This window comes from Juglans regia, chromosome 2 (genome assembly GCF_001411555.2).
Source record: "Juglans regia cultivar Chandler chromosome 2, Walnut 2.0, whole genome shotgun sequence".
Taxonomy (NCBI): Eukaryota; Viridiplantae; Streptophyta; class Magnoliopsida; order Fagales; family Juglandaceae; genus Juglans; species Juglans regia.
In genome coordinates, this window is record NC_049902.1 from 23836921 (window position 1) to 23863454 (window position 26534).

At 39.4% G+C, this 26534-nt stretch overlaps 1 protein-coding gene across 1 annotated transcript; it reads right to left on the minus strand.

The window, feature by feature from the left end:
- Positions 1-717: 717 nt before the first annotated feature.
- LOC109011455 (regulator of nonsense transcripts 1 homolog) lies at positions 718-22184 on the minus strand. Its single transcript, XM_018992672.2, has 29 exons — positions 21390-22184; positions 15643-15894; positions 15386-15556; positions 15205-15255; positions 14904-14996; positions 14652-14747; positions 14485-14535; positions 14278-14396; positions 13603-13711; positions 12922-13044; positions 12750-12821; positions 11005-11076; positions 10853-10919; positions 8016-8158; positions 7867-7938; positions 7487-7615; positions 6249-6404; positions 5875-5988; positions 5693-5791; positions 5536-5613; positions 4321-4455; positions 3904-3978; positions 3579-3693; positions 2995-3368; positions 2832-2894; positions 2678-2749; positions 2036-2167; positions 1802-1921; positions 718-1570 (listed from the first exon to the last, which is right to left on the minus strand). Exons 1-29 carry the CDS (start codon positions 21954-21956, stop codon positions 1430-1432), a joined length of 3861 nt encoding a protein of 1286 aa, XP_018848217.1. The 5' UTR covers positions 21957-22184; the 3' UTR covers positions 718-1429.
- Positions 22185-26534: the final 4350 nt, after the last annotated feature.

Below are 26534 nucleotides of genomic sequence, written 5' to 3' on the forward strand. Positions count from 1 at the left end.
TTAAAAGCTCATAAAATATCTTAACTCAAACTATTTCACTACTATTCATAAACTATCTTATTATCATTTATATATTTATTATATCATCTCATTTCATCTCATTTGTATAACCAAATGAGATCTTAAATAGTACTTTTAACATCTTAAAACTTTTTTAAAGAAAAAGTAGAATGTTAAAAGTGCACATGAAAATCCACTTTTTTAAAAGCACCAAATTATTATTGAAAAAATCTTGCAGATAATGTTATATTTTTAAGAAGACAATACTACTATGACCGAAAAAATGGATTGAGAGAGTAGACCGAATGGTGAATCAATTTTTTTATGTTTTTTTTTTGTTTTATTTTCAACTATTTTTTATTCATCTTTAAATATTTAAAAAAAAAATACCAATTTATTAATAACTACTTCGTAAAATAAAAAAATAAAAAATACAATCCGTCAAGATTGTCATGCCATTTTTGCGGTTCAAGAAGCATTTTCCTTTCAAAAAACCTCCGTAACTAACTTTAAAAGCATTTTTAAGTGTATGTTTACAAAAAAATAAATAACTCTTTAATAGTAAAACCTTTTAGTAAAGCTCTGCAATTAAAAGTGCTACTACGAAAAATTCTTTCTTATTTCAATCCCAAGCAAGCACTAAATATCAAGCAATAACAGTGACGAATATGCAATTCAACGGGTTGTCCTAATTATTTTTCTCAACTCAGAAGCAGGTATCAGATGCCTAAAAGCACAAATACTTGAAGTTGCTCACCATATTATATCAACCAACATATATATCAAGACAAGCCAAATTACACGAGGAAACCACGATCACACATTCTATATCATATACAACCGCAGTTTAATCTCTGGGTGGCATGGTTTTGCAACCGAAACATTCGTGCGACAACATCGTCTATTCAATATCAATGTGGAGTATAATTACATGTCAGGACGAGTGAAAGGGTTAGGCTCGACTTTCCCCGGCTGGCCGTATAAGAATCTTCAGCAGTTAATGCTTTTGTATAAACGCTGGTTTTCCCAGTATGTGGTAAATGGCTTTGCTTTCTATACGCTTCTTCAATATCCAAACCCTTTCAACCAAACCATGTCATGTAATGCTCTCCCTTGGAACACTTTATACCTTCTCTCAAACAACAATACAAAACTCCATGCAGGTAATTAGGGGGTTATCCTTTTCTCTCTCAGCCACAGATTTGCTGTCCGGTGTTTTTTCTCGAAGCCCGTTCATCTTGATCAACTCATCTTATTCCCAACCCCTGAAGTAATCAACTATGCGTTGTGGAGGTAATCGTACTGAACCAAAAGCCAAACCGCTTCCGCTTCCTAGGGCAGTACATATAAACTTGGGCACACAAGAGAGCACAAACCAAGTTGCTGAGTGCAAAGACTATAACCCATCACTGCCATAAATCCCACTCTCTCAACCATTATAATGGATTTTCTGAGTTTGAGAGTTCTGACTCTGACCCTGCTGGGGCTGCTGTTGTGGAGCCTGCAAGTTCAGCGGTGGTTGTGTGTTGTAGTGGCCAAAGGGCTGAGAGTAGAGAGAATTCATCAAGCCCTGCAAATAAGTCAGACAGCTTATGAATTTTTTTAACGTAAGAGAACAACCAGTCACCAAGACAAGGAATGGTGCAGAAAATATTCAGCCAAAAGCAGAGACCATCAAACTCTTTGCAGAGCAGGTAGCAAGGTCTCTTGTGGCCAAATGCCTCTCACATCTTAATATTTTGATGATTGCACCTATGAAATATACCTATTACAACATTGGTATTAGAAGATTAGAAGAAACCTGAGACTGAAGTGGGTTGGCATTTGCCACACCGAAATGGCTCTGTGATGCATCATCTTGTGAGGGATCGTTGAAGCCAACCTGAGTAAATAGACCCTGCGATCCATGAGTCATGTAGTCCTGCAACAGAGCAGATATTAAGGCAAAAGTTCAGAGAAGAAAACAAAACATGAGGGTAATGGAAAAGAGGAAAATAGAGGGGAAAAAAATTCCCAGGATGGTAGTTTGAGCAACCTGGGACATAAAATCATTCCCTGTGCCAAAGCGAGAATATCCAGCTTGAGAATTTTGGTTCAGAAAGTTCCCAGGAAACCCACCCTGCGCTCCTTGGGTAACATAATCAACAGCATATCCACTTTGAGAAGCCTGCAGATCATGCCAGCAACACGTCCACATAATAAAAAATAAGGTGGCATAATTTATTTTTTCTTTTCTCGATAAACGAGGGGTGCAACACAAGGACTTCCTAGGAGATCATGCATCCTAATAAGGTGGCATAATTTATTACAAACTCTCCCAACAAATAAAATTCAATGTTGTATTTTCTTTTAAGTATAACTTGATGTTGAATCGAAAAGAAAATACAAAACATTTATTAATATTGTAAAGATTAAAATCACCAAGACATCTTTGTAATAGATAGCAGAACATTATACATCCACTGCCTTTTAGAAACTACATCTAAACCTATTATAGATGCTAGTTTAATGCAACGTGGAAAAATCCAAAAGATTTGATAGCTTGATGTAAGCTGATAGCAAAGAAGAAAACCTACCTGGAGTTTTCCAACATTAAATACATCCACACACACACACATCACCGATGCATAGAATATATTTTCAAGAATACAATAACTAGAATTTCCTTTATATGTACCTGAGTGGAGAAGTCAGCAACATTATATGGAACGTGTGATCCCTGGCTTTTGAAGTCATCACCCAAGAAATCCTGATGATTAGAAAGACAATCAGGAATCAAGAATAAAACAAACAAACATACATAAAGTCGTCTATACAAGTACAATAAACACCTGAGACATGCCCGCCATGGAAAATCCATCACGAAATGTTTGGCTTGGCCCTTGAACTGGCATCTGCCACATAAGACAAGATGCTGTCAGGGACAACGATGCCGATATTGGGAAAATCACAGGAATTTATCTTAAAACATAAATCAAAAGAACAAGGACGGACATTATTAACAAACCCAGGCTGCGATAATGGACCACCCACAGATGGCTGGCTGTTTGGATTCTCCAGAGCCGGAAAGTTAAAAGTAGAGCCAATATTTCCAATAGCTTGCTGAGTGCCTTGGTGGTGTGGAAGATGACTGCCAATAGGAGCACCAGCATTGCCACGACCAGCCCCAAAACCTCGACTTCCTAGTGGGGGGGCATGAGAAACAGCTCCAACTGGCCCATGGGCAGCTCCACGAGTTGGAATAGCATATGGCTGAGAAGGGGGACCGCCATGAAATTGTGGAAGGGGAACCCGGGGCATTGGATACCCAGTAGGATGCACCCCAGACTTATGGGTACCATTAGGAGGTCCAGGGGATACAAAAGTACCTGCAGTTGGATAAAATTGCATCTCAATCATGTACTATTTAAGTCATTATATATTTACAGTGAAAATGAGGAGAATGGAGCCACATCCTCTTCCAGATTTGAAGTGTGTGTGTAGGACTCCTGAACACATACATATCCTAAGCACTTGAGAAAACTCCAAAAATTATGTGACTAACAATTTAAAGATGCAATATGATAGCAATAACATACCCCTACCACGACCGCTTCTTCTATCGGCATTTTGGCCAGGTGATGCAACAGAACCAAATGTATCGTTAGGCACAACTCCAGGTCCACTAAAGAAAAGTCTCCTATCATTATAGATCTGTGTCCAAAGAAAAGCAACCATAACATCAGCTCTCATCCGAATAGAAGTATCATAATTGATAACCAACTCCTCAAAACAACCATAGAATCTCTCTTATCCAAATACAAGCTTTCCAAACCGTAACCACCCACATCCCTTCACATGGGAAAAAAAGAAATGAAACAACCTGAAGATCAACTTTTCATTTTTTCCCATTCAATACCATACCTTTTTGGGCTTCTGAAATTGAACCATGCTCTGCTTCAAGTTATTCAAAGGCCCTTCAACCAGGCATTCATGTTCCTGATGAAAAATTATGCCAAAAGAAAAAAACACCAGACATTTGTTTAGTAATAAATAGGGCATTGGTAAATAGCAGGTCAAATCTGAATGATTATAGAACCACCCAGAAACCACTAAATCGCTTCACTGTAACATCATCAAATATTTGAGAGAAGGTTCACCAAAAGGAATAATGTGTAATTCCAAAATAATTAGACAATATTAGGGTAATCAATCACACAACATCCTGAGATATATTAGTTGGCTAGCTTCAATATCCCAACACTGATTCAAAGCACATGGCAAGAATGATAGGATCCAGCCTCAGATAACCTAAACAATGTAAAAACAAGAGAGGAATACCTTGTAGTGTGTCAATAAGCTATTCCACAGTGGCTGTTTGCTCAGGACTTTAGGATTCCCCAGAATGACAATACCATATCGAGCACGCGTTAGAGCAACATTGAGCCTACGAGGATCATTGAGGAATCCAATTCCCTGAAAAGGAGAATCCAGCAGTCAAGCGTCAATTCATAAATAGTAAGTTAAAGAACATATCTTGAGAGAAAATAAAAGCAGAACTACTAACATATGCTTTGCCTACATTCAGAATCTACCAATCACCTAAAAACATAGATTGAATTAGGTAAACATTATTGAGAAGCAAATGGAGATTTTTATATTCACTTCCTACGTTATTGTCTTCTCTTTTTTTATTGGTAAGCTATGCATGCATTCAGCGGGTTTGGACCCATGACCCTGCATCCACCCTCCTTAAAAGAGGAGAATGCTATTTGAAAATAATCCATTGGAACTTCTTTAGTTATCAGTTTAGTTATAACTACATAATAAACATATGACAATAAAAAAACTAAGCCATCAAGGTACATCAGTACAAGAATCAAAATAAATAAAATCATTAAACCGTAAACAAGCACATAAAAAAAAATTGAAACTTGTGTTTGCAGGGAACCTTCATTTGAAAAATTGAAATCACCTCTAACAACAATGTTAATGTTGATATCAACCACAGCAACAACAATAAGTAGAAACATATCCATCTCAACTTCCTAATCAATCAAAAGCTAAGCAGGACCAATCTTGAGTCTTTATGACATAAATTTAGGTCTTGTTTGGATACAAAGGGGTTTCTAAAAGTCAAAGATCTTTTTCGAATCAAACACAGTTTCATTCCAAAACATACATCTACAATGTTGAAACTCAAAATTTTTTCAAACACCCAAAACTTTAAAAGTCATCTCTCAAAATAATTTAACAAAGAAATTAAGAAAAAAAAAACTAAAAAGAATTTACAGGGCCACCACAGGGCCGCCGTGGTGGCCGGGGTCTTCTGGTCACCACATGGTGGCAGCCATCATGAGGTGGTCGGGGCCGCCCACTCTGGCTGGTGGCCAAAGTTTAAACTATAAAATCGCCATCTTAAAAAGTTTTTACACTATTCACAGACACTTATACTATTCATGAAACCATCTAACATCCAAACATACTAACTTGTGCATGCAGATGTTGCACACTAAAAATAATTAGTGTAGATGTTACATCAAGTTATCAACTAACCTGATGTTCATTACTCCTCACACATGATAGGATGATGTAGTCTTTTTCCCTTCCCTGAAATGAATCGACGCTTGCAACCTGTAATAAACAAGAATTTTTAGAAAACATAAAAAAAATCAATAGGACCCTAATCTGGTTAGTTAAATCTAAAAATGACCTCTATCTCCTTGTAAAGTTGCTGTCTGAGAGAACCATTTCTTGACATATAGTTCACAATATATGCTCTTTGTCCCTCATATGGTGTTATAACCCCAATCTGTGAGACATGTAACACAATTTATCAATGAACAAGAGGAAGTGAACCTATGGAAATTCAGAAGCAGAGATCCATAGAATTACCTGACTAGGGACTACACCGCTCCTTAAGAAAGTAGTTACAATCTTTTCAACATTTGCAGCCTCAGTCCTATTGAGATAGGATGTTCCACTGGCACTTATTTCCTCTTGTCCCATCTACAAAACAACTGTGTTATCAAAACAGTATCTCGACAAGAAAATTGAAAAAATAAAAAAGCACGATTTTGACAATATACAAACCAAAAAAGAATTGATACAGATTTTGCATCAAAATCAACTTCTGAAAATGAAAGCCATGATTTGAAACCAGAGGGAGATATCAAATCAGATAACAAACTAGCTGTACCATCACTTGTTGATACTATTTATGTTCATAGTGACCAAATCTAACAATAAACTAGACGAGCTGTTGATACCTGGACATAAAAGAACATAGGACGATTTGGCACAGGCCAAGGAAAGTCAATGCCCGTTGACTGCCTTTCATTTACAGTTACTCCATTCTGTAGAGTGCCTTCATAGAAGTTGTTAGAAGGAAACTCCGAAAGAGATGGGTGCATACGGTATTGAACCTAGGTTCAGAAACAGAATGTAACAAATCAATCTTGCAGCATGCATATTAAGCAATGACATCAAATAATTACATAAAAAAAGTTAACCTCAATATTTTGGAACAACTTTAAGAATTTAATTTAATTTTTTTTTTATATGTCGAGGAATCCCGGAGATCATGCAAATGCAACATGTCTTTATTCCGGTTAACCCGAAACCTGTGTAACGGGCCCAAATCATACAAATCAAGTAAATCACCGGCTTGTCACTGATGGGATGTTGTCCATAGATTATTTGCACCCAAGGGAACCCAAGAGCTAGGGAGAGCATACCTCCCAAGACCACGACCCTTACCACTTACCCCTAGGGGCCGGCTAGGGGTCACAAACCTTAAAGATCCCTTACAAATAACAAAACTAATTACATCAACAGATGCAAAACAAAATATACATAAATTTAAAAAAAAAAACATTAAAAGAAAACAGTTACAGATATCAGTACACTTTTGGCATATGGCTCGAATAAAGATCTCATACACCACCTACACTCACTACTCATCATCGGGGAACACAAGTTTTCTCTCTACGTTCCACATTACTTATATTTAGGTTTCAGAGTTTAAAAATAACCCTTAGGGGTTGGCTCAAGTGGTAAGAGCCTTAGTCTTGATGGTATGCTCCCTCCAGGTCTAAGGTTCGAAACCTCTTGGGTGCAAACAATTTCTAGGGGCCATCGGACTAGGGGAATTTCTCCTTGAATTATCCAATGTGCATTTGCGGAAAACTTTTTGCCCAGGGCCTATGCACCCCCGAGATTAGTCGGGGCTTGTTCTCAAACACCCGGTGCCAATAAAAAATAATAATAATTTGCGGTTTTGGAGATTACTATTCATTTTATCATTATTTTCCTTGTTGAATGTAAGAATAGCTTTTCTACTGTTGAAAAAGATCACTTCAGAAAGGGCAGATGGTACTATTCAAGTGCTGCACACATGCATCATTGTGCACCTGCTAGCTTTTACTAAGATAAATGATTCCATAAGGTGAACTTTGAGAGCTACATTTTAGTTAGAGAAAATGCACTCAAGGACTATATCAATTACCTGCAATCTAATAGGTTTGACACCAAGTAGAACAAGCCGTTCAAAAAGAGACTGGGCTAAACCAGCACGAGCTGCTTTCTTGCACATAATGACTGGACCAAGCTGGCAATGATCACCAACGAGAACCACCTGACAAGAATTTTCAGTCAGATGACCAATTGCGAAAATGGTGTATAATGGCACATGAGAAATTATTTGGCAGTCTCAGTGTAAGGACACATGGTACTACTCTAATCCTATCGTAGGATGCCATGTCATTAAAAATTAGTTCTTATGTAAGCAATTTTAACTATATAACATTTTTGAATGAATGGGAATACCACGACATTCATACTCTAGGAGTACATAGTAATATTCCCTAAAACTCGATCTCTTCATACCTGCTTTGCCCCAAGGACCAAAGGGATAAGACATTCAGGTTCCGTTGCCTGAGTAGACTCATCAATAAGTACCTGAAAAAAGGTAGAAAGTGTGAGCTTTCAGGTTGCAAGTCCTTTTGCAAAAATCCACACGCAAGATGCATTTCAACCTGGCGAAACCTAAAATTTGCCAGCCGAGGATCTCCAGCACCAACACAGGTGCAGCAAATGACATCAGCACTCTGAGAGATCTCTCTCTCAGTCGCCCGCTTCAGTGCTTTATATTTTTTCTCATCACTGCTAGACAGTTCTCCTGTACTCACATGGGAAAACCTCAATTAAAAAGTATTTAACTTTCAATCCAAAGCTGCAGATGTTATTCCAAGAGATCACAAAACTTTCATCGTATGCAACGCTTAGTGAATGGTACAACTTACAAACAATAAAACTGATGGTTAAGAACATCAAATTTGCTTGCTGCCTACATGCCCATGCAACGTGAGTTCAGTTACATTCACATTATATTGAAGCAAACAGAAGAACTTTTTTTTTTTTTTTTGGATTGGCACTGGGTGTCCGGGAACTTAAAATTGACCCTCGAACTCTAAAACTCCCAATATTTAGTTAGTTGTTTCCCAACCATATCGAGAACCCAATGGCCAAGAGCAGATAAAATGATAAGACAAATTAGTCCCAAAAATGCATAAACCAACATTAACTTATCTGAAAGATCAAATTATACAACACTGGTAAGTTATTTTTAGTCTGAAGAAGTTTACATTTTAGATTTTGTAATTGGTGTTTATGAGAGAGAATAAGATAGACGGGTCTCTCTCTTCTTTGCGACTAGGTGGCCAACTATGACTAATTACGGCACTTCTCGCCGGAATTAATCCCGTCTTTTCTCTTCTATGCCTAATCAGGAATTCATTTCTTTTTGTTAGCCTTTCTATTTTCTTTTGAGAGGTGGGATCGATGTCAAGCTCCAAGTGTTTGAAGGTGGAATCGAAGACTCTTGTTTTCTCGAATGAAGGGGGTAGTTTCATTCGCATTACTAAGAGGAGCAAAAGGGTGGTCAAGTTTGTTTCTCTTAGTGTGTCGATAGTGTCATGGGTGGTTAAGGTGATGGAGGATTGCTTGGCTCACCCTTGGTATGATGATTTTGTGAGAAAGTTGCGGGATGGCCATGGTGTCCTTATTATCCAGCATCATGCTAATTCGGGGGGTCATTTCCTGCTTTTGGACGAATATGGGAATGGGAATGGGAATAAGAGGGGTTCTTTGATTACCCCTGAAGGTTTGAAGGTTTGAGGCTCGGAAGATTTCGTGTTCAATGCTCACATAGTGGTTGGCTCTAAAGTCTCTGTTCCGGTAGATGAAAACAGAGCTCAAAATGATCAGGCCTCCTTACAAGCTCAGACTTGGTATAGGGAGGGGTTTGATGGTTCGTTGCCTTCGGGGAGGGCTCCCCTCTCAAAGGGTGCTTCATATGTATCGGTCTTGAAGAAACCGGCATGTATTCCGGCAAGAAATAGATCACATAGCGGGGAGGATGATAGTCAGAGGAAGGGGACGGTTATTGGCGGTGATGTCCTAAACGGTCGGCAGTCTTCATCACATGTTGACAAGTGGCATCGCAACGAGGAATGTGGGGTGGGCAGTTTGCATTCTGTGGTTATCCCGATGGTGGTAGAAGTTGAAGGGGTGTTGTGGGCTGCTAGAGCAGAGCTATCGGGAGTTATGGAGAAGATTACAGGTTTAATGACCAAAATAGACACAGGCTTGCATTTGGTCATGGGCTTGAGTAGTGGGATGAATGGCCCACTTCATTTAAACCCACTCTCACCTATAGACAATGGGCTTAAGTTAGCAAATGGACGGGCCAATAGGCTGGGCTTGACCAAAAAGCTGGAGGACCGACCTCGAGGCCCGTTTCCAAAATGTGGTGGGTCAAACACCCTACCAGGTCCTCTTCCTCGGGCCCGAGCGTGAATATCTCTCAGATTCTGCCGGCAGTCGTTCAGGGCATCTCTCTTCCAATTCCTAAGTTAGCACCAATCTCTGTCTCAAACAGGGAAAACAATGGTGGAGGGGCTGTGGATACTTCTGTGGCCGTGCGAAATGAGTTTTTCCTGGTCCTCAAGGCATTCCTAGCATTCCTATTCTTCCCAGTTGTACCCCTCAATTTCTGGTGAAGCCGTATTTAACAGATTTGTGAGGGTGTCTCCTCAGTTGAATGTTGAGGAGGAATCTTCTAGGATTTTGGATTTTGTGCACTGCTGAGGATGATGTTTTGGGCATTTCAGATGAGGGGTTTGTTGAAGAGCTTGATTTACAATTGGTATGTAGGGGGTCTGGGGTGGAGGCTTCTCTTAATGGATTGGAAGATGTGGGGGATGAGCCTAGTCCCATTTGCTCTATGCCTCTAGTGTACTCTTGGGCAGGTGCTCATTCTGATTGGGTGTTACAGAAGGTGGACGAAATCTGTGATTGCATAGGGATTTCTTGTGAGGGCTTCGAAGTGTAATTTAAAGCTCTTCCAATCGCCATCGAGGTGGGACAACCTTTCTTGGCTAGATCTTGCTCAAAATAGAAAGGGAGCTTAAGAGATTGGTTGATGGAGTGCATAGAGAGAGAAAGGCTTTCTAATTTAATTCACTTTACCATTAGATTTCTGAACACCAGTGTTACTGCAGCTTTAGCATTCAAGAACTTTTCTTATCTTACTACTTTCTTTAATTAGGTGTATCTTATTTATACTGTCTCTGAACCTAGATAATGCCTTTAATCATTAATAAAACTTGTCTTGTCAAAAAACGATCCAAAAAAGTTAGATCCAGAGACAAATACATCTGAGCTCAAGAAATCAGAAGTCAAATCAAGCTAGCAAACCATCACATCATCCTCTAATTTATGATCCCGAAGAATTGAAGAACTCTCAACGACCCATTCTAAAGATACTATCCACTAACAACAAAAGTCTGAAAAAAAGGAGAATATGCTTAACCTTGTTCATCTTTTAGTAGTTGTAACTTGTGAAGTTCACTCTTTTCAGATGTGTCAAGATGTCGAACCTGCAAGAGCACTAATAACAATGAAAACACAGAACATAAGAGTAATATCAGACAGAATATTTCAAAATTTCTGCAATTAACAGACCTGATAGTGAAGGGTCAAATGCTCAACTGGAGAACTCACAGCTTCCCTTGATTTTGCACAAAGCCTAACAACCTGAAATCACATCACAACCCCCCCCAAAAAAAAAAAATTAAACTAAATGAAAATCATTAAAATCAAATGAAATGAACTAATGATAACCTTGCAAGTTACTTGATCTTGACACACAAGATAAAAATATCATGGCTAAATATCTGCAGTGCCAAGGAATTAGAGTCAAGTATATCCACTTCTAAATCAGACAATAAAATGCCTTACAAGCACCTAGATGCGTATGATTTTCCAGCTCATTAAATTTCAAGAATAATTCAGACAACAATTTTTCAAACAAGCAGACCTACTGAGTAACTTCAACAGAAGTAGAAGTTCCATCCCGCATAAGATAATTAATGAAATGGGAATATATCACATTATTTATTTCAATATCGATCTGTGTGGGACATCACATTATATATTGATATGTTTTTTCCACCAAGATAAACAGGATAATCTAATCAGACATAAATTCGTTTTTTTGATTGGCACCGGATGTTCGGGAACAGTGTCCCGACTAATCCCAGGGGTGCACAGGCCCTCGGAAAGGAGTTTTCCGCAAGTGCACCTCGGGTAATTCAAGGGGAAAATCCCCCAATCCGATAGCCCCTAGAGATTGTTTGCACCCAAGAGGATTTGAACCTTAATCAGACATAAAATCATTAAGTTAATTTGGGCAGTTCCATTCTTGAACAATTGATGAAAATAATCAAATAACATTAATTGACAATGGAATGATAACAATAATAAATAATAAGAAAGATCTAACAATATAAAATGACCCCTATTCGATGCACCATAAATTGAGAGATAAGAGAGCAGAATACAAGCATTTTATAGCATCCAAACTATAGTGGACATTAAGGGAATGTTTGGAAAAGTTTCTCATCTTATCTCATCCCATCTCATTTCCTTCCCAAACATAATTTAAACACAAACACATTCAAACTAATCATTACAACTTTCCCAAACTTTCAAATAAAAAAAAAAAACATTTCAACTTTTTTTAAATCCAAAACAAAAATAATATTAAAAAGTTATATTATAACAATATTTTAATTTTATAATATTTTTTATTCAACTTTTTCTCTCTCCTTTCCCAAAATCCAATAAATACTTAACTCAAACTATCTCATTACTATTTACAAGCCATCTTATTACTATTCAAAAAATTCTCATCTTATATCATTCCCCAAGCATCCCCTAAACAAATAAGTGCTTTAGCATAATCTAAGAAAACTATTATTTACCATTTTTTTTATAGGTAAAAAAGCATCTAAACAAAAGAAAGCATCTAAAAAAAACAGTGCATCTACAATTCTTCATCATTCATAGTCTTGCTTAGGTAATGTCCAGTTCCTTAAGAGAGTTTTATCATTGAAGGCAATTGCATCTGCCTGAAAAGGACAGACATGAAAAATATGATGCAAAGTTGGAAAAGGAAGTTACTCAATGATGTCGTGGAAAAACACTTTTGTAATTTACATTTGACTTTGCCAGTTTGAAATAATCGATAATAGATCCCCAAAACTTAGTTATGTACTACCTCTCACGGCTGATAAAGATCATATACATGTTACTTCTGTTTCCAATAAATCCTTTCAACAATAGATGTTACACAAAAAGACAGAAAACCAAACAAAAATAAGTTTTATAAAATCAGCATAATGGCAAGCAAAGGTCAGCTTCCTCACCTTTAACCCAGTGGCACTGATCTTTTCAGCTAGTTGGTCTACAGCAACATTGCTAGGAGCACAAACCAAAACCTGACAAAAAAATTTATTAAGTGTGATAACCAAAGCAATTTTTTTTTGTAGGTGTAATAACCAAACAAATCAATGATGGGAAACATGTAATTAAACCTACCTGTCCCTGGCCTTGTTTGGCCATATGGTATACAATCGCTGCAGAAGTGACAGTTTTCCCTGTGCCAGGTGGACCTTGGATCAAACTTATAGGTTTCTGAAGGACGCTCTTTACAGCAAACACCTATCAAAAGAATACTGAACCACACTGAGCACTGCAACTTTGAGAAGGAAATTAATTAAAAAAAACTAATGGAGGTAAACAAGACTAAGTCACATGATGTACACGCCACGCATAGAAAAATATGTGCTGAAAACACTTTATTGCAGTTATGTTCACTTGCATGGGTGCACATATGTGAAAGCATAATTGATCAAAGGGTCTCAGCCTTTACGAAAAAATGTTGATATCTTGATTATTAGAAAGTTGGGAAAGATAGGCAAGAACATGCGCATCAGGACTGTCAGAGAAGGAAGGCCTACTGCTATAGGGTACTGTATCCTTTTTCCATCTAAACAAGATATATATTCTCATAGGGTTGTGTTATTACTCATAAAAAAAAATATTCTCATAGGGTTGTGCACACACGTAATTAAAAATATCCCATATATTCTAAGTTGCAACTTTAGACTTCCCAAATTTCTGTCATACCTAAAACATTCAACCAATTACATGAATTACATACATCAGCAACACAAATTCAAGAATAAAACTATAAAAGGTAGAATCAACACAGCATACTTGAGAGGCATTGAGCTCAGGAAGACCGGGTGCACCAAAACGTTTGGGCAGCGTATTGCGAACCATTTGAACTTCAACTTCATGTCCCAACAAGTGGTGGTAAATATACCTGCAAGGAAGGTGGTATTTAAATAGAGGGTAAAATATTCAGGAGCAAAACATACATGTATCTCTTTCTAACTGACTGCCTAGAATAGGCTGATCTGATATTAGTTTAATGCACCAAGAACACTAGTAGACTGAGTCACAACTGAAGCCAAGGATTAAATTTCAGCCCTGCTGTAGGTTTCAAGTTGCAGCAGTCCTTTATTAGCCAGTTCATATTAATTTTCCCGAGTGTTATCAGAAAAAATTCTGGAATTTTTTTTTTTTTTGATGACGGGGTAACCACCCCACAGCAGAGTCCTTAGGACTCACCCATGGAACCTAAACCCCGGGGGAGACCAGCACAGCAACCCACCACCATGGCCTCCCACTTAAATCGTAGTTTGATCCCAAGGGGAATCGAACCTGTGGCATGGGGCTCATGCACACAAGTTCGCCCTTACCACTTGGGTTACCCACGGGTATTCTGGAAAAATTAAGCTTACAAAATAAAGATATAACAGCCGAGGTTAAAACTTCTTTGAATAACCTAATTACATACAGACAAAGCAGAGCTACAACCAGACCTACCCACTAACACTAGTCTCATCCACTGCAAAAGTTTTCATTGCTCCCTGCATGCGATCAAAGCTTGTACTTTTCCACACAAAATCAACACTAAAACCATGGTTCAAATCAACTGGCACTCCCTGCATAGAAAATGAACCGCAGGGAAACTAGTAATGAAACATTCAACAAAAACTTAAAACAAGCTAATTCAACTATTAATTTAACTACCTGACTAGCACGAAGTTCAAGTGCAACCTCCTCTTGTGCTGTTAACTTGATCTAAAAAAAATAAGAAATAATCTGTAATACCATTCATATATTGGGGCTACATGCCATTGCATACAAGAAAGGAACAACTAAACATTTATCTTGGATGTCTCTTAAAAGGGCCTTACCACATGCCCCACCGACTGCCATGCTGGGTGAGCTGCATCTCCAGAGTAACGCAGCCGCAACTCATCTCCAGGTACAAGGCGCAACTCATTGTCTTCCTATAACAAAACATGGAATTTAATTTTCAAAAAGGAAAATAGAAATAAAGGTGCCACACATGCTCACAAAATAACTGTGGATAAGAAAGCATACAATAATATGATAGTAATGTGAAGACATTTGCAATTGAAGTGGCAAAACTGAGAGTGACGCACCTTTGGAAAAACAAAATATGCGATACGCTTCTTGTTAAGACCAATATCCCACCGAATTGTGACGTTGTCCTTACTTTGAGACTCTTTCATCATCTACAACATAATTGAGATAATAAGATTACACAAAATGCTTTGCACAAAATCTTGCACCAAGCAAATGCTTTGTTAAAAAAATAAGGATAAAATTAGAGGAGAATAATGGCATCAGTAAGCCAATTTTATATTCTTTGGCACTATAATAATATAACCCTATAAGGAGAGAAAAGAACAAGTAGAAGATAAAGAGAAATATGAAGCATACTTTATCGTAGTCAGCCTCAAGCTTAATTAGTGGTGCAAATACATTTTGATACTGCAAATGAAACGAGCCATCTTATTAGTAAACATCCATCACTACCAAAAAATAGTAAACATCCATATGTAAACTACAATTTTCACCACAGCCTTCTCAAGTTGCAATACAATCATGCAAACTCAAGCACCTGATATGCATCTTCGTACTTCAAGGCTACAGGCTGAGGTTCATCATCCACGCCAGGCTTTTCAAGATCCTCAAGGGAAGCATCAGGATTTGTCTTCCAAAGTTCTTCTACCTTGTTTATCTGTTGAGCACTGATCTGACGTGCCCTCAACTGCTCCTGTTCAGAAGGGATCTGCAGAAGTGGAACAGTTTAACAAAGTTAATAAAATAGAAAATCAATCACCTCATAGTGAAACATAAATCAATCCATCAATCAACCTTGACAAGCCACTGCAAAAAGCACCGATCATCAATCAGGGGACACCACTGACTCAGGTCCCAATTCATGTCCTTCAATGCATTAACACTTAAGCAAGGTTCCCTACAAAGAAGAACCACCACACTCTCTGTCTTTGCCGAAATAAATCCAAGCAGGAACACATTACGACATCCACAATTGTAGCATTCAAGGATTGTTTCTCCTAAAGGACTGTCTTTATGAAGACAGACTTCCTTATGTTTTGCCCGAACCTACACAACCAGCATTACAATGAATATAATAAAAAATATAAGAGATGCTGATCCAGTTGCAAAATGGTATGTACTTGATTCTGACACAAATGAAGAAATAACATCAATTCTAGCAAATTTAATTATTTTTCACCAAAATTGAATGAATATATTTTTAATAAGTAACTTGAATGGATATATTTATCCATTTAAAAGCAGTGAATGAAATTAAATATTTACTTACAATATGCATAAAGAAGAGAAATCGTGCATGTACATTACCAGTGCGAGTAGGGGAAACATAGCTGAAAATTTTCATGTAAATAAAAGATAGCATAGAATTATTTCAATGAAACAAATGCAGCACCTAATTAAAGGACGCGTGCCAGAAAGCACAAAGCTAAATACAAACCACAATGTGACATACGGGTCCTAAATTAGGGCTTAGAATGATTATTTTTATAAATTATTATTATTATTATTATAATTATTAGTATTTATATTATCTGTTTTGAGAAAGTGATTGTATCTGATTGGATTTCTTCCACTGTCTACCTACACCCGTGTATCCCTCTGTTTGTTTTTCCAAGTTGAATAGTTTCCTATTTGGTAACCAATTCAGGCTCCAAAAACCCTCCCATAAATCCTCCCTTTTCCCTCACAATATTCCCTTCATCAAACCAGCAGCACCCTTGCGGCCAAATCCTTTCTCACAGCAAGCCCCCACATTGAAAACAAAAGTTCTGTCACCTTCCTTACAGCAAACAAGCCCTCAGCAGAGCCCCATAGCCCCTCCTCTTAGCAAACCGAGGTTCTCTCCTCGCCGGAAACCGCCACAGAGCACGCCGACAGTAAGCCCTCCTTCCTCCACCACGTGCATTGACCCACATCTCTCTGCCATTTCTCTCTCCACCGTTATTAACGAACAGTTGTGTGTTGCCGCCGCCCACCATCGACCTCAGAGGATGTCGGACCACCACGGGGTAACCCAGAAACTGTCGGCCAGCAAAGTTCCGTCGGTCCCCACTATTCCGAGGACATCGGACCACCACGGGGTAACCCAGAAACTGCTGGCCAGCCAAGTTCCGTCAGATCCCCACTATTCTGGTAAGCCCATGACAGTCCACCACTCTCCTCTTTCTTTGTTACTTTCGGTTTGAAAGTTTCTCTCTGAACTCTCTCCCTATGTATTCTGTGACTCCCCGCTAGCCACCCAGACCCACCATAACAGTTGGTTCTCCTCTCTCTTGGTGAGCATCGCACGATCCTCCTCTCCCATAAGCCTATGTGCTTCTCTTCTTTTATTTCTTTTGTTTCAGCCTTCCTAAAAAGCCTATGCATTATTATAGGTTTTACACAAATGCCCTTAAAACCCTTGTTTTGTAGGCCTCCATAAATCTTCTTGAAGAAACTTTTTAGAGTAATTACGTTTGTGCCCTACAGTGTCTATGAAAGATTTCATGTTTTAAACCCGTTCATTACGTGGGCTGATTGCCTATGTGGGCTGGGTTTGAGGTCAATTAAACATGTAATTTTAAATTGGACTTGCCTTATTTGTGGGCTGTTGTAACGTCCCAATGGAAGGTCCAAACCACATGACCTATACTCCAAAAGGACTAGTCAATGATACAATTGGAGCCCCATTAGAACCTTATAAAGAGCAAGAATTTCTCCTTCCCAAGTAATGTGGGATCCCATACACCACCTACCCTTATCCATATCATTTGGGGTATCACAATCTACCCCCATTAAATTCCCGACGTCCTCGTCGGGCCTGTCCATTGTAGGTGGCATGGCTCAAGTCCCACATTTCTGGTTGGGATAGTCTCTGATACCATTTGTAACGCTCCAATGGAAGGTCCAAACCACATGACCTATACTCCAAAAGGACTAGTCAATGATACAATTGGAGCCCCATTAGAACCTTATAAAGAGCAAGAATTTCTCATTCTCAAGCAATGTGGGATCCCATACACTACCTACCTTTATCCATATCATATGGGGTATCACAGCTGTGTTTTAAGAGTTATTACTCTAAGGGCCTACATTATGTTAATCAGGGTGAAGTTTACAAACTATTTTACAGCAGTAAGTTTTAAGGGATTTAAAACTTATATTATTGGATAATAAATTATGGTTAGCCTATAGTATTATTGAGTCTATTTTGTGAATTTAATATTCCATTGCCCACTTAGTCGGATTTAATCATTATGTTATACCTTGAATAGAAAACTAATGAACGTGATATGAGTGTGAATAATATTATTATGTACTAATCTTAGTATAGCTGAATATTATTAAATAATCTCTATGGTAAGATTCTAAGTAATTAGAATGCCACGACATGTTTTTCTAGAAACAATAGACAATTAGTGCCTTGTATAGGTAAAGAGCTACGGCGTGAGATTGTGGAAGCAACGCTAAGAGGTAAGTAGTATGATCATACCTTTATGCGTGCCATAATTGTTCAGTTTTTGCATGAAAAATGTGATGCTTACCTACGCTACACTATGAGCCAATTCAAGGTTAGCCCCTTTTCACGAGCCTCTATGAATTATGATTATATGCTTGTAAATGAGCCTATGTACGCTATGCTGATATGGATTATTGTTAGATGGATGAGATGTTATGAAAATCATATGTATGCCATGTAACGTTCATGTAATGTTTAGATTATGTTATGCCATGCCTATGTTATGTTTTTTTTTTACAAGTAAAAATTTTATTCATCAAAATGTAATAGGCGAAATCCATGTACACAGGAAATATACAAAAGAAACACCAAGTTACATTCTAAAACTAAAAAAGCGACGATAAAAACTCATTGACAGCCCCTCCATTGAGTACAATAGCAGAAAACCAACTAAGTAAAGAACTTATAAAAAATTTACAGAGTTATGTTATGTTGAGCAAGACTCATGTTAATATGCTATGTTCAATGTTATGCCATGCACAAGAGTATGTCATGCCATGTAATTTCATGAAGTCAAACATGTTCACATGCATTATGAAAGTTAATAAGAAAACAAACGAATGACAAGCAAGCTTTAAGATTGGCCTATGGGTGGATGTGTAAGTCACGGATTTAAGCGTGATCCACCACATGAAAGATATGATGTTTTGAGGTGACGCGGACCCATGCGTGCTCCACCAAAGGTTATGTTATGCAGTGTCACGGACTTAAGCGTGGTTCACCATATGACATGTGATAACACGGACCCAAGAGTGTTTCACTACATATTATAATATGTTAGACGGTGTCACGAACTCGAGCGTAGTTCACCATATGTTAAGTGATAACATGGACCCAAGCGTGCTTCACTACATCTTATGATAAGTTATACGGTGCCACGGACCCAAACGTGGTTTACCCTATGTTATGACATATTATATACGGTCAACGACAATTGGACTAATGCACACATGTAATGATGGCCACTAAATAAGTGAAAGACAAGATGAACAAGTCATGTATGATTATTAGGAAATGCATGGAGTCAGTCATTCATGCATTCACATTACATGTATTGCCATGATTATGTATGATTCCACTCATGTTACTAATGAATGATATATATGTTATGTGAATGTGTGACAATATATGAAAGTTTTGTGGATTATTCATTCCTTGCTTTCTCTTTTCCTGTCATAAGCTTAGTACCGTGATTGTTGGTAGTTAAAAGGTTAGCCACTAATTCCATGATCCTCTCCAATGACCAGATTTATCATGTTATATTCTGATGAGATGGTTTTAGATAAAAGTGGAAAGTTAAATAAAATATTGTTAAAATATTATTTTTTAATATTATTATTGTTTTGAGATTTGAAAATTTTGAATTGTTTATTATATTTTGTGTGAAAATTTGAAAAAGTTGTAATGATGAGATGAAATGAAACCAAACCATTTATGTATCCAAATGGGGCCTTAGTGTATGATTTAGACATTTAAGCAGTGTTGGTATCACATAGAACTAGCTTATGTCATTTCTTTTATTTCTCAGCTTTTATGTTATGAAAGACTGTCATACTATATGAGTTTTATGATCCAATAGATGAGGTATTTTATGAGACTGAATCTCTTTACCGGGTGTTATGTTATGAATATGCGTAACATTCCTGACCTACGAGAAGGGGTGTTACACACAAACACTCTCATTTCAAAATAAAGCCTTGATATAGTGGTAACACATCACCATAACAAAAATAAGTCTCTAAATGTTCCTTTCAACACAAGAAGAATATATGTAAAATCACTATCAAAAAAGAAAAAAAAATGCCCCTTCTTTGGACAAGAAAGTGAAATAATTAAATAGTAGACATTAAATCCTTAAGAATCCGAAGGTCAAATGAACCAAAATTTTCTAGACTAACTACAACGTATTACAAACTTCCAATTTTAACAAAACATAGAGCAATATCACATTTTAGCCCTTCAAAGAAGAGCTTATCACTCTCACGGCATAACAACATATACCCATCCATTGATAAGTGAGCCAATTCTTCATAGTTGAGTTCAGCCATATAAGCAAAGATCACAAAACCACACAATGCAACAACCACAGAAGGTTACAGCTACATCACAAGGTTCATCCGAGAACACATTCAATGAATCTTTACTTTTTTAATGCACCAATCGGGGTGTTGTAAATGGAAAATTAGAAATGATGCCCAAGATAATTTTGAAAGAGTGCTGAAAATAGGAGATAAGAATATATTTTTCTGATAGGTAATATAAAATTTTATTAAGAAAAAAATAAGGGCAAAACCCTAGTACATAGGAAATATATAAGCGACCTAACAAGCAAATGGTATGAGCTCTAAAAATCCTCAAAAAGGCATAGAAAGAAAATATCAAAGATGAATTACTGATTGTATTGTTAATGATCCATTTAAATGCTGGTCACGAAATATGCAATCCACACTAAGGCATCGTATATCCTTTTCCCAAAAGTCCAGAACCCACAAAAACATGAAGAATTCATGTAATCTTTAATAGACTTCCTTGTTTAAAAAATCATCCTATCTCACTAAATTAGTGAATTCACATCCAAAAGACACTAGTCTCTGCTTATTACCTAGTTTACTTCCTTTCTTAGTTTTTTATAAGTGGTTTGCTTGCTTCCTCACCAACCCACAATTTCTAATTCAACACATAGTTCAAAATTTACAAAATAAAAATAAAAATGATTCTCAACATCTTTCATTAAAAAAGAAGATCATATTACAAACTAACCAAAACTGAATTTTATTTACACAATATCCTCAGATTCTTAAAATTTCTAAATTCTATACAACCTGCCAAGCTATATTCTCTAATTTCCAGCAAGCCCACCATCAAATATTAAAACCAACAAATAACACATCGACCCAAAAACAAACAAAACTTTTATGCTATTCATTACTGATCAGCAAAAAAAAAAAATTCATTGCATTCAAATTCCAAAAAAAAAAAAAAAAAAAAAAAAAAAAAAAATGTAGATGCTTTCCATAACACAACCAAAAGAAAGTCCACTCACCAGGTGATTGACGATATGCGATCCAGACGTGTTCCCCCTGGAATTACAGAACCACTTGCGACAGGACGGGACGTTGCAGCGCACCACACAGGCTGGGTTCGACACACCACAGTACCTGCACGCGTGTTCTGTAAAATCCCCTTTCCTATAGTCGTAACTATCGTCATCACCGGTCTCCTCAAAGTTCAATCCTCCCATCCCAGCTGCCAGGGCTTCAACCACCTGACTATTGCTATTATTATGATTACTGTTATTGTTATGCCCACCGCTATTGCTGCTGCCCGAGACAACTGACCGGGCCTTTGTGGCGCCGCCCGGGGCAGCCGAAACGGGCGAGGTGTCGGAGAGTTGATCCGAACCAGGGCCTCCGCCTCCTCCGCGGTCAATAGGGTCGGACAGAGAATCGGAGGGCGTTGGCCAGGAGACCACCGGGGGGCGAATCGGGTCGCGGAACTCGGGATAGTCGAAGTCCTCGCCCTGCGTATTGAATTCGAGGAAGGTGTAAGCGTCGTTGGCGGTGTCGGGCTGCGAAGCCGTCTCGAATAGGTTGTTCGGTTGAGAATCCATATCAGAACCCAAAAGGAGCGTAAGTTCACGAGAATTCCGAGCGTGAAACTAGGGTTAGGGTTTATGTATGTGGGTGCGAGGGGTTGGGCAGATTGGGGTTTGGAAGTGAGAGAGGATTAGGTCTACAATTAGGGTTTGGTATGGAAACAGAACTGAAAATAACAGAGACGTGAAATGTTCAGGGAAGAGGGGAGAGAGAGAGAGAGAGAGTAGAGATGGGGTCGAGAGTGTGTTTTGTGTTTTGGGACTCTGGGTAATTGGGTTTGAAATTTTATTAGGACGACAGCGCGTGAGGATGCTTGCGTCATGCCCATTGCTCCTCGAGCTCACGTGCGTATTTGATTGGGTGTGTCTTGTGCGGCTGTTGGCGAGGAACACCGGTGTAGGCACGTGGGGAGCAGGTTCAGTCACGTGTTATGGTATTTTTAATTTGAGAAACACTACTTAGCAGCCGGTTCATTACAGCACATCACACGCCCTATTATGTGGCAAAACTTGATTTGAGTCCCATTCTACTTCCCAACTCTGCAAAGGACAAACCAAACAGATGTGATTATTTCGTAGATCTATCTCTCAATGACTTACAAAACTTTTCCCCACCCATGCTGCTTCTCTCTCTCTCCATTGCTTCTATCTCTCTCTCTCTCTCTCTGATAGATTGCTATGCACGAGGTTCTGTCCAGTGGGGGAAGGGGCCGATTGCACCCTCTCCCATAATTTGGCGCTTACAAGAAATGTAAAATTTTTCATTTCAGGTAGCTGAGATCTAACCTGCACTCCATTGCGAGAGGGACAATGCAACCTTTAAGCCTACCTTTCCCTGTGGTATCCTGCGGGGAGGTAAGTTCGGATAGCGATATAGTTGGTTCGCTTTTCGTTGCGATAGGAGTTGAGATAGACTGTTTGGGCCGCCAGGGAGGCATGACCCGCTCTCCATTATAGGAAGCCTTCAATCTAGTTCTCCCTTTCAGTCCCGTGGGAGGTACATTGTTCGGACAGTTTGAGACTGGATCCGTACCCACTCATTGATATCGCAAGGAATGTAAGTGTTGAGTCAGACTGTCATTAATCTCACTCTTCGTTGCAGCGGAGGACGGAGTAATTCATTCAGAGAGCCATGAGGCTGATCCCGCTCTCCACTGCGGGAGGGATAAGACAACCTATAGGCCTACATCTCCCTATAGTATCCCGTAGGGAGGTATATAGTTTGGGCAGTTTGTGACTAGACCTGCACCCGCCTGTTTATGCTCGCAAAGAAGGTAAGCCTTTGTCTTCGAGCTGCCCGAAAGCTGACTCGCACTCCGTTGCGGGAGGAATAAGGCAACCATTTGGCATACCTTTCCTTTTCGTATTTCGCGGGGAGGTAAGTTGTTCGGACAATGATGTGACTGATCCACTTTTCGCTGTGATGGGGGGAGGGGTAAGCTATTCGGGCTACTGGGGGGCATGTCCTGCTCTCCCTCGTGGGAGGGATAAGGCGGCCTTCTACCCAGCCATTCCCTTTGACCCCAAGAGAGGTATGTTGTTCGGACAGTTTATGACTAGACCCGTTCTCACTCATTAACATCGCAGGGAAGGTAAACATTAATCCGTTGATGGCTTTGTCAATTTTGTTAGCCGCAAAGTTTGAAGTAAACGTTTTGCACTGTCCTGAAAAATCAAGTTTTTCATTAAATATCAAGAAATTACAAGTTTGAGAAAAAAATATTACAAGATAAAGGGAAACAAAGTTTTCGACTGGGGAGGTTGTCTCTCATTCTTCCTTCTAGGGTCATGCACTCCCTACTCCCCCTCGACCTGGTAGGGCGAGTCACAGACAAAGGCCTGCCAAGGCTCTTCAAGTGGTGCATGGCCTATTCTTTCCCGCTAGTGCTGTTCGAGGTAAGCTCACCCTCCTTCTGCTTTAGCTCTTGTACGTAGCATTCTTTTGCCAAACAGTTATGCTAGGTACAGTCAATTTTATGTACGAAACTATGGACGAAGCTGATGTGGCAGATGCCAATCTATTTTTAAAAATAAAAAAAAATGAAGGCGGCGTCACCCATAAATCTTTTCCCACGAAGAACCACTTGCATTCTGAAGCTCACATTCATGTCCGACCGTATCTTCGAGAGTGCCAAAGTTTCCTGTTGTGGCCACCAGTTTCCACCATAATTACTTCAGTCACCGGCCCTTATTTTCTTCCCTGGAGTTTGATCTAACACCGCTAGTCTCGGCATCTTCGTGAGCTGTCACGGCCGCTGCCATATCGTCGGAGCTCCCCAACACCCTGGTACCCAAGTCCTCGCCCAGCATAGGACTCTCTACAAGTTTTTTTTTTTTTTTGAAACAATCTCTACAAGCTATTACAGTATAGCTGAAAAAAAGAAAGAAAAATACAAATAAAAATAAAAATATCAAACAGAGGAAGAATGTGAATTCTCAGACAATTTTATGAAGATAGATAGGTGTAAGGAGAATTTTCTAATTTATTATGGTGGGGATATGCTTTTCAATCTTAAGAACTTTTTTTGATTTCGTTGTTAATCTCAAGAACTTTCGTTGGTTTCATTGCTAATTGATGGTTTTGTTCATTATTTCCTTGACTCAGTATCAGATTTTGCTTAGTTTCGAAGTTTTGCAATCAGATTGGATACAGAGAACTTGATTGCACTTTCCACCATTTTTCTGCAAATGAACAGAGGTAGACATAGCTTCGAAAATGAAAAGACCCTTCATTTTGTTTCGTCTTCCGCTCGTCTCCAAAGTCCAATGCCCCACGTTGCTCACCAAAACGTCCCGTTTCATTTTCTCAGTGGCCAAGTAGATTCATGCGCAAAAGGGTCCGCAAAGTCGACTGCGGATAGAGTTTTCCTTTGCCAAAACCTCAAACTTCTCCCACTCCTTGGGGAGTTGGGAACTTCATCTTGAGGTGGTAGGTTGACGTGACAGCCCACAAGCTGTTGAGGGTGGGCTTTCCAATTATGGCGTTGTATGACGACGGGGGTCCTTATTACCAGGAAGTTGACCATGACAGGGGCCATGCAAGGGTTGTTGCCAACAAGGACTGACAACTTGATGGTTCCCATAGGCTGAACCATACTTCTGGAGAAGCCTTTCAATGGCATGGGGGCCGGTTGCAGCCGAGCAGCATCTATTCTCATCCTGGTGAAGGCCCCCCAAAACAGGATGTTCGCGGAATTCCCGTTGACAATGAGGATTCTGCGAGTGTTGAAGTAGGCGACGAGCATAGTGACTACCAATGCGTAGTCATGAGGGTACAAGACCCCCTCCTCGTCAGCTTCCATGAAAGAGATGACATGGGTAGGATCACCCATTCGATGCTTGGCGGGATGATACTCAACCAAGTACACCTCGTGGTACCGGGCCCCTCTTGGCGTGTGCTTTTCTGCTCGAGGAGGAAACACCCCCACTAGCAAATCCTCCTGCTATGGTTAGGATTTCTCCGAGTGGAGGCACCCCCGTGGTGGAGAAAGAGAACGAATTTGTTATGGTTCCCGTGTCGATGGTCGCTGCGGGGGCTGTCTTCCCTTCTAGGTCGGTTGCCTAGATCCCGGCTCCTTTCTCTCGACCTTCCCCTTCTTTCTTGCTCCAATCTTTGGGTCGGGGGGTGGCGTTGCCTTTCTTGCTCCGTGTATTCCTTCCTTCCTTGCTGGGAGAAGCAGTCCTCAGTATTATGTAAGGTGGACCTGTAGCATGTGCAGTAGTAGCGAGCTATACCCCGGTCATCCTCATGTATGGTGAATGTGGGCCGGTCGAACAGAGATCTTAGCCCCATTGTCAGGACTTCCTCTCGCCTCTTATCTTGGGAGCTCTTATCTGGCTTCTTGTCGGGCTCAGCTTTAGTAGGAGCCTTTGCCCTCTTCTCTGCTCGCTCCAACTTCTTTCTTCTTGGCTCCGTCAATGCTTGAAGAGTGTCTTTTGCATTGATGAAGTTGTCTGCCTGGTCCATGAACTATCGTAATGTCACGGGAGTCCTTATTGCCAGATTGGCCATAAATTGGGATTGCAACCATACTCCTCACAGAAGTGCCACCATAGTTATCTTCTCGTCTTGGTCGTCGGAGGTCATGCACTCCTTGTTGAACTAGGCTAGGTAGGACTTTAGGCTTTCGTCCTCTGCTTGTTTGATGGTGAGGAGGTACGCAACTGAACCTCCTTTGATTCAACATGAACTGAGTCAGAAACAATCTGACTAGCTCACCAAAATTGTCCACTGATCTGAGTGCCAGAGACCCAAACCATACACTCTTCAGGGTTAATGGAAACGATCTGCACGCTACTTCGCTTAGGAAGCCATGCAACATCATGTGAGCCTTGAAAGTTTCCAGGTGCTCAGGAGGGTCCTTTCCTCCGTCATATATTTCCATGACTAGGACCCTGAACTTTGGTGGTAAGAGCACCCCCATCACCTCCTCCATGTAGGGTAGGCTAGTGCTTGTGAGCAACTGGTCCATAGTTGTAGATGTACCCACCTTCCTTGCTATTTCATCAAATTTTCCTTTAAGGTTACAGAGCTCATCCTGCATGTTCTTCTGCTCTTCCCCCTTATTTGGTCTAGCTTGTGTGTTTCGAGAC

Excerpts from the sequence above, each read along its gene's own strand:
- LOC109011455 (XM_018992672.2), bottom strand. The coding sequence starts at position 21,956 with ATGGATTCTCAACCGAACAACCTATTCGAGACGGCTTCGCAGCCCGAC. Across the intron at positions 15,256-15,385 it reads AGTACGAAGATGCATATCAG|TATCAAAATGTATTTGCACC; the intron begins GTGCTTGAGTTT and ends TTTCATTTGCAG. Across the intron at positions 10,920-11,004 it reads ATTTGACCCTTCACTATCAG|GTTCGACATCTTGACACATC; the intron begins GTCTGTTAATTG and ends GTGCTCTTGCAG.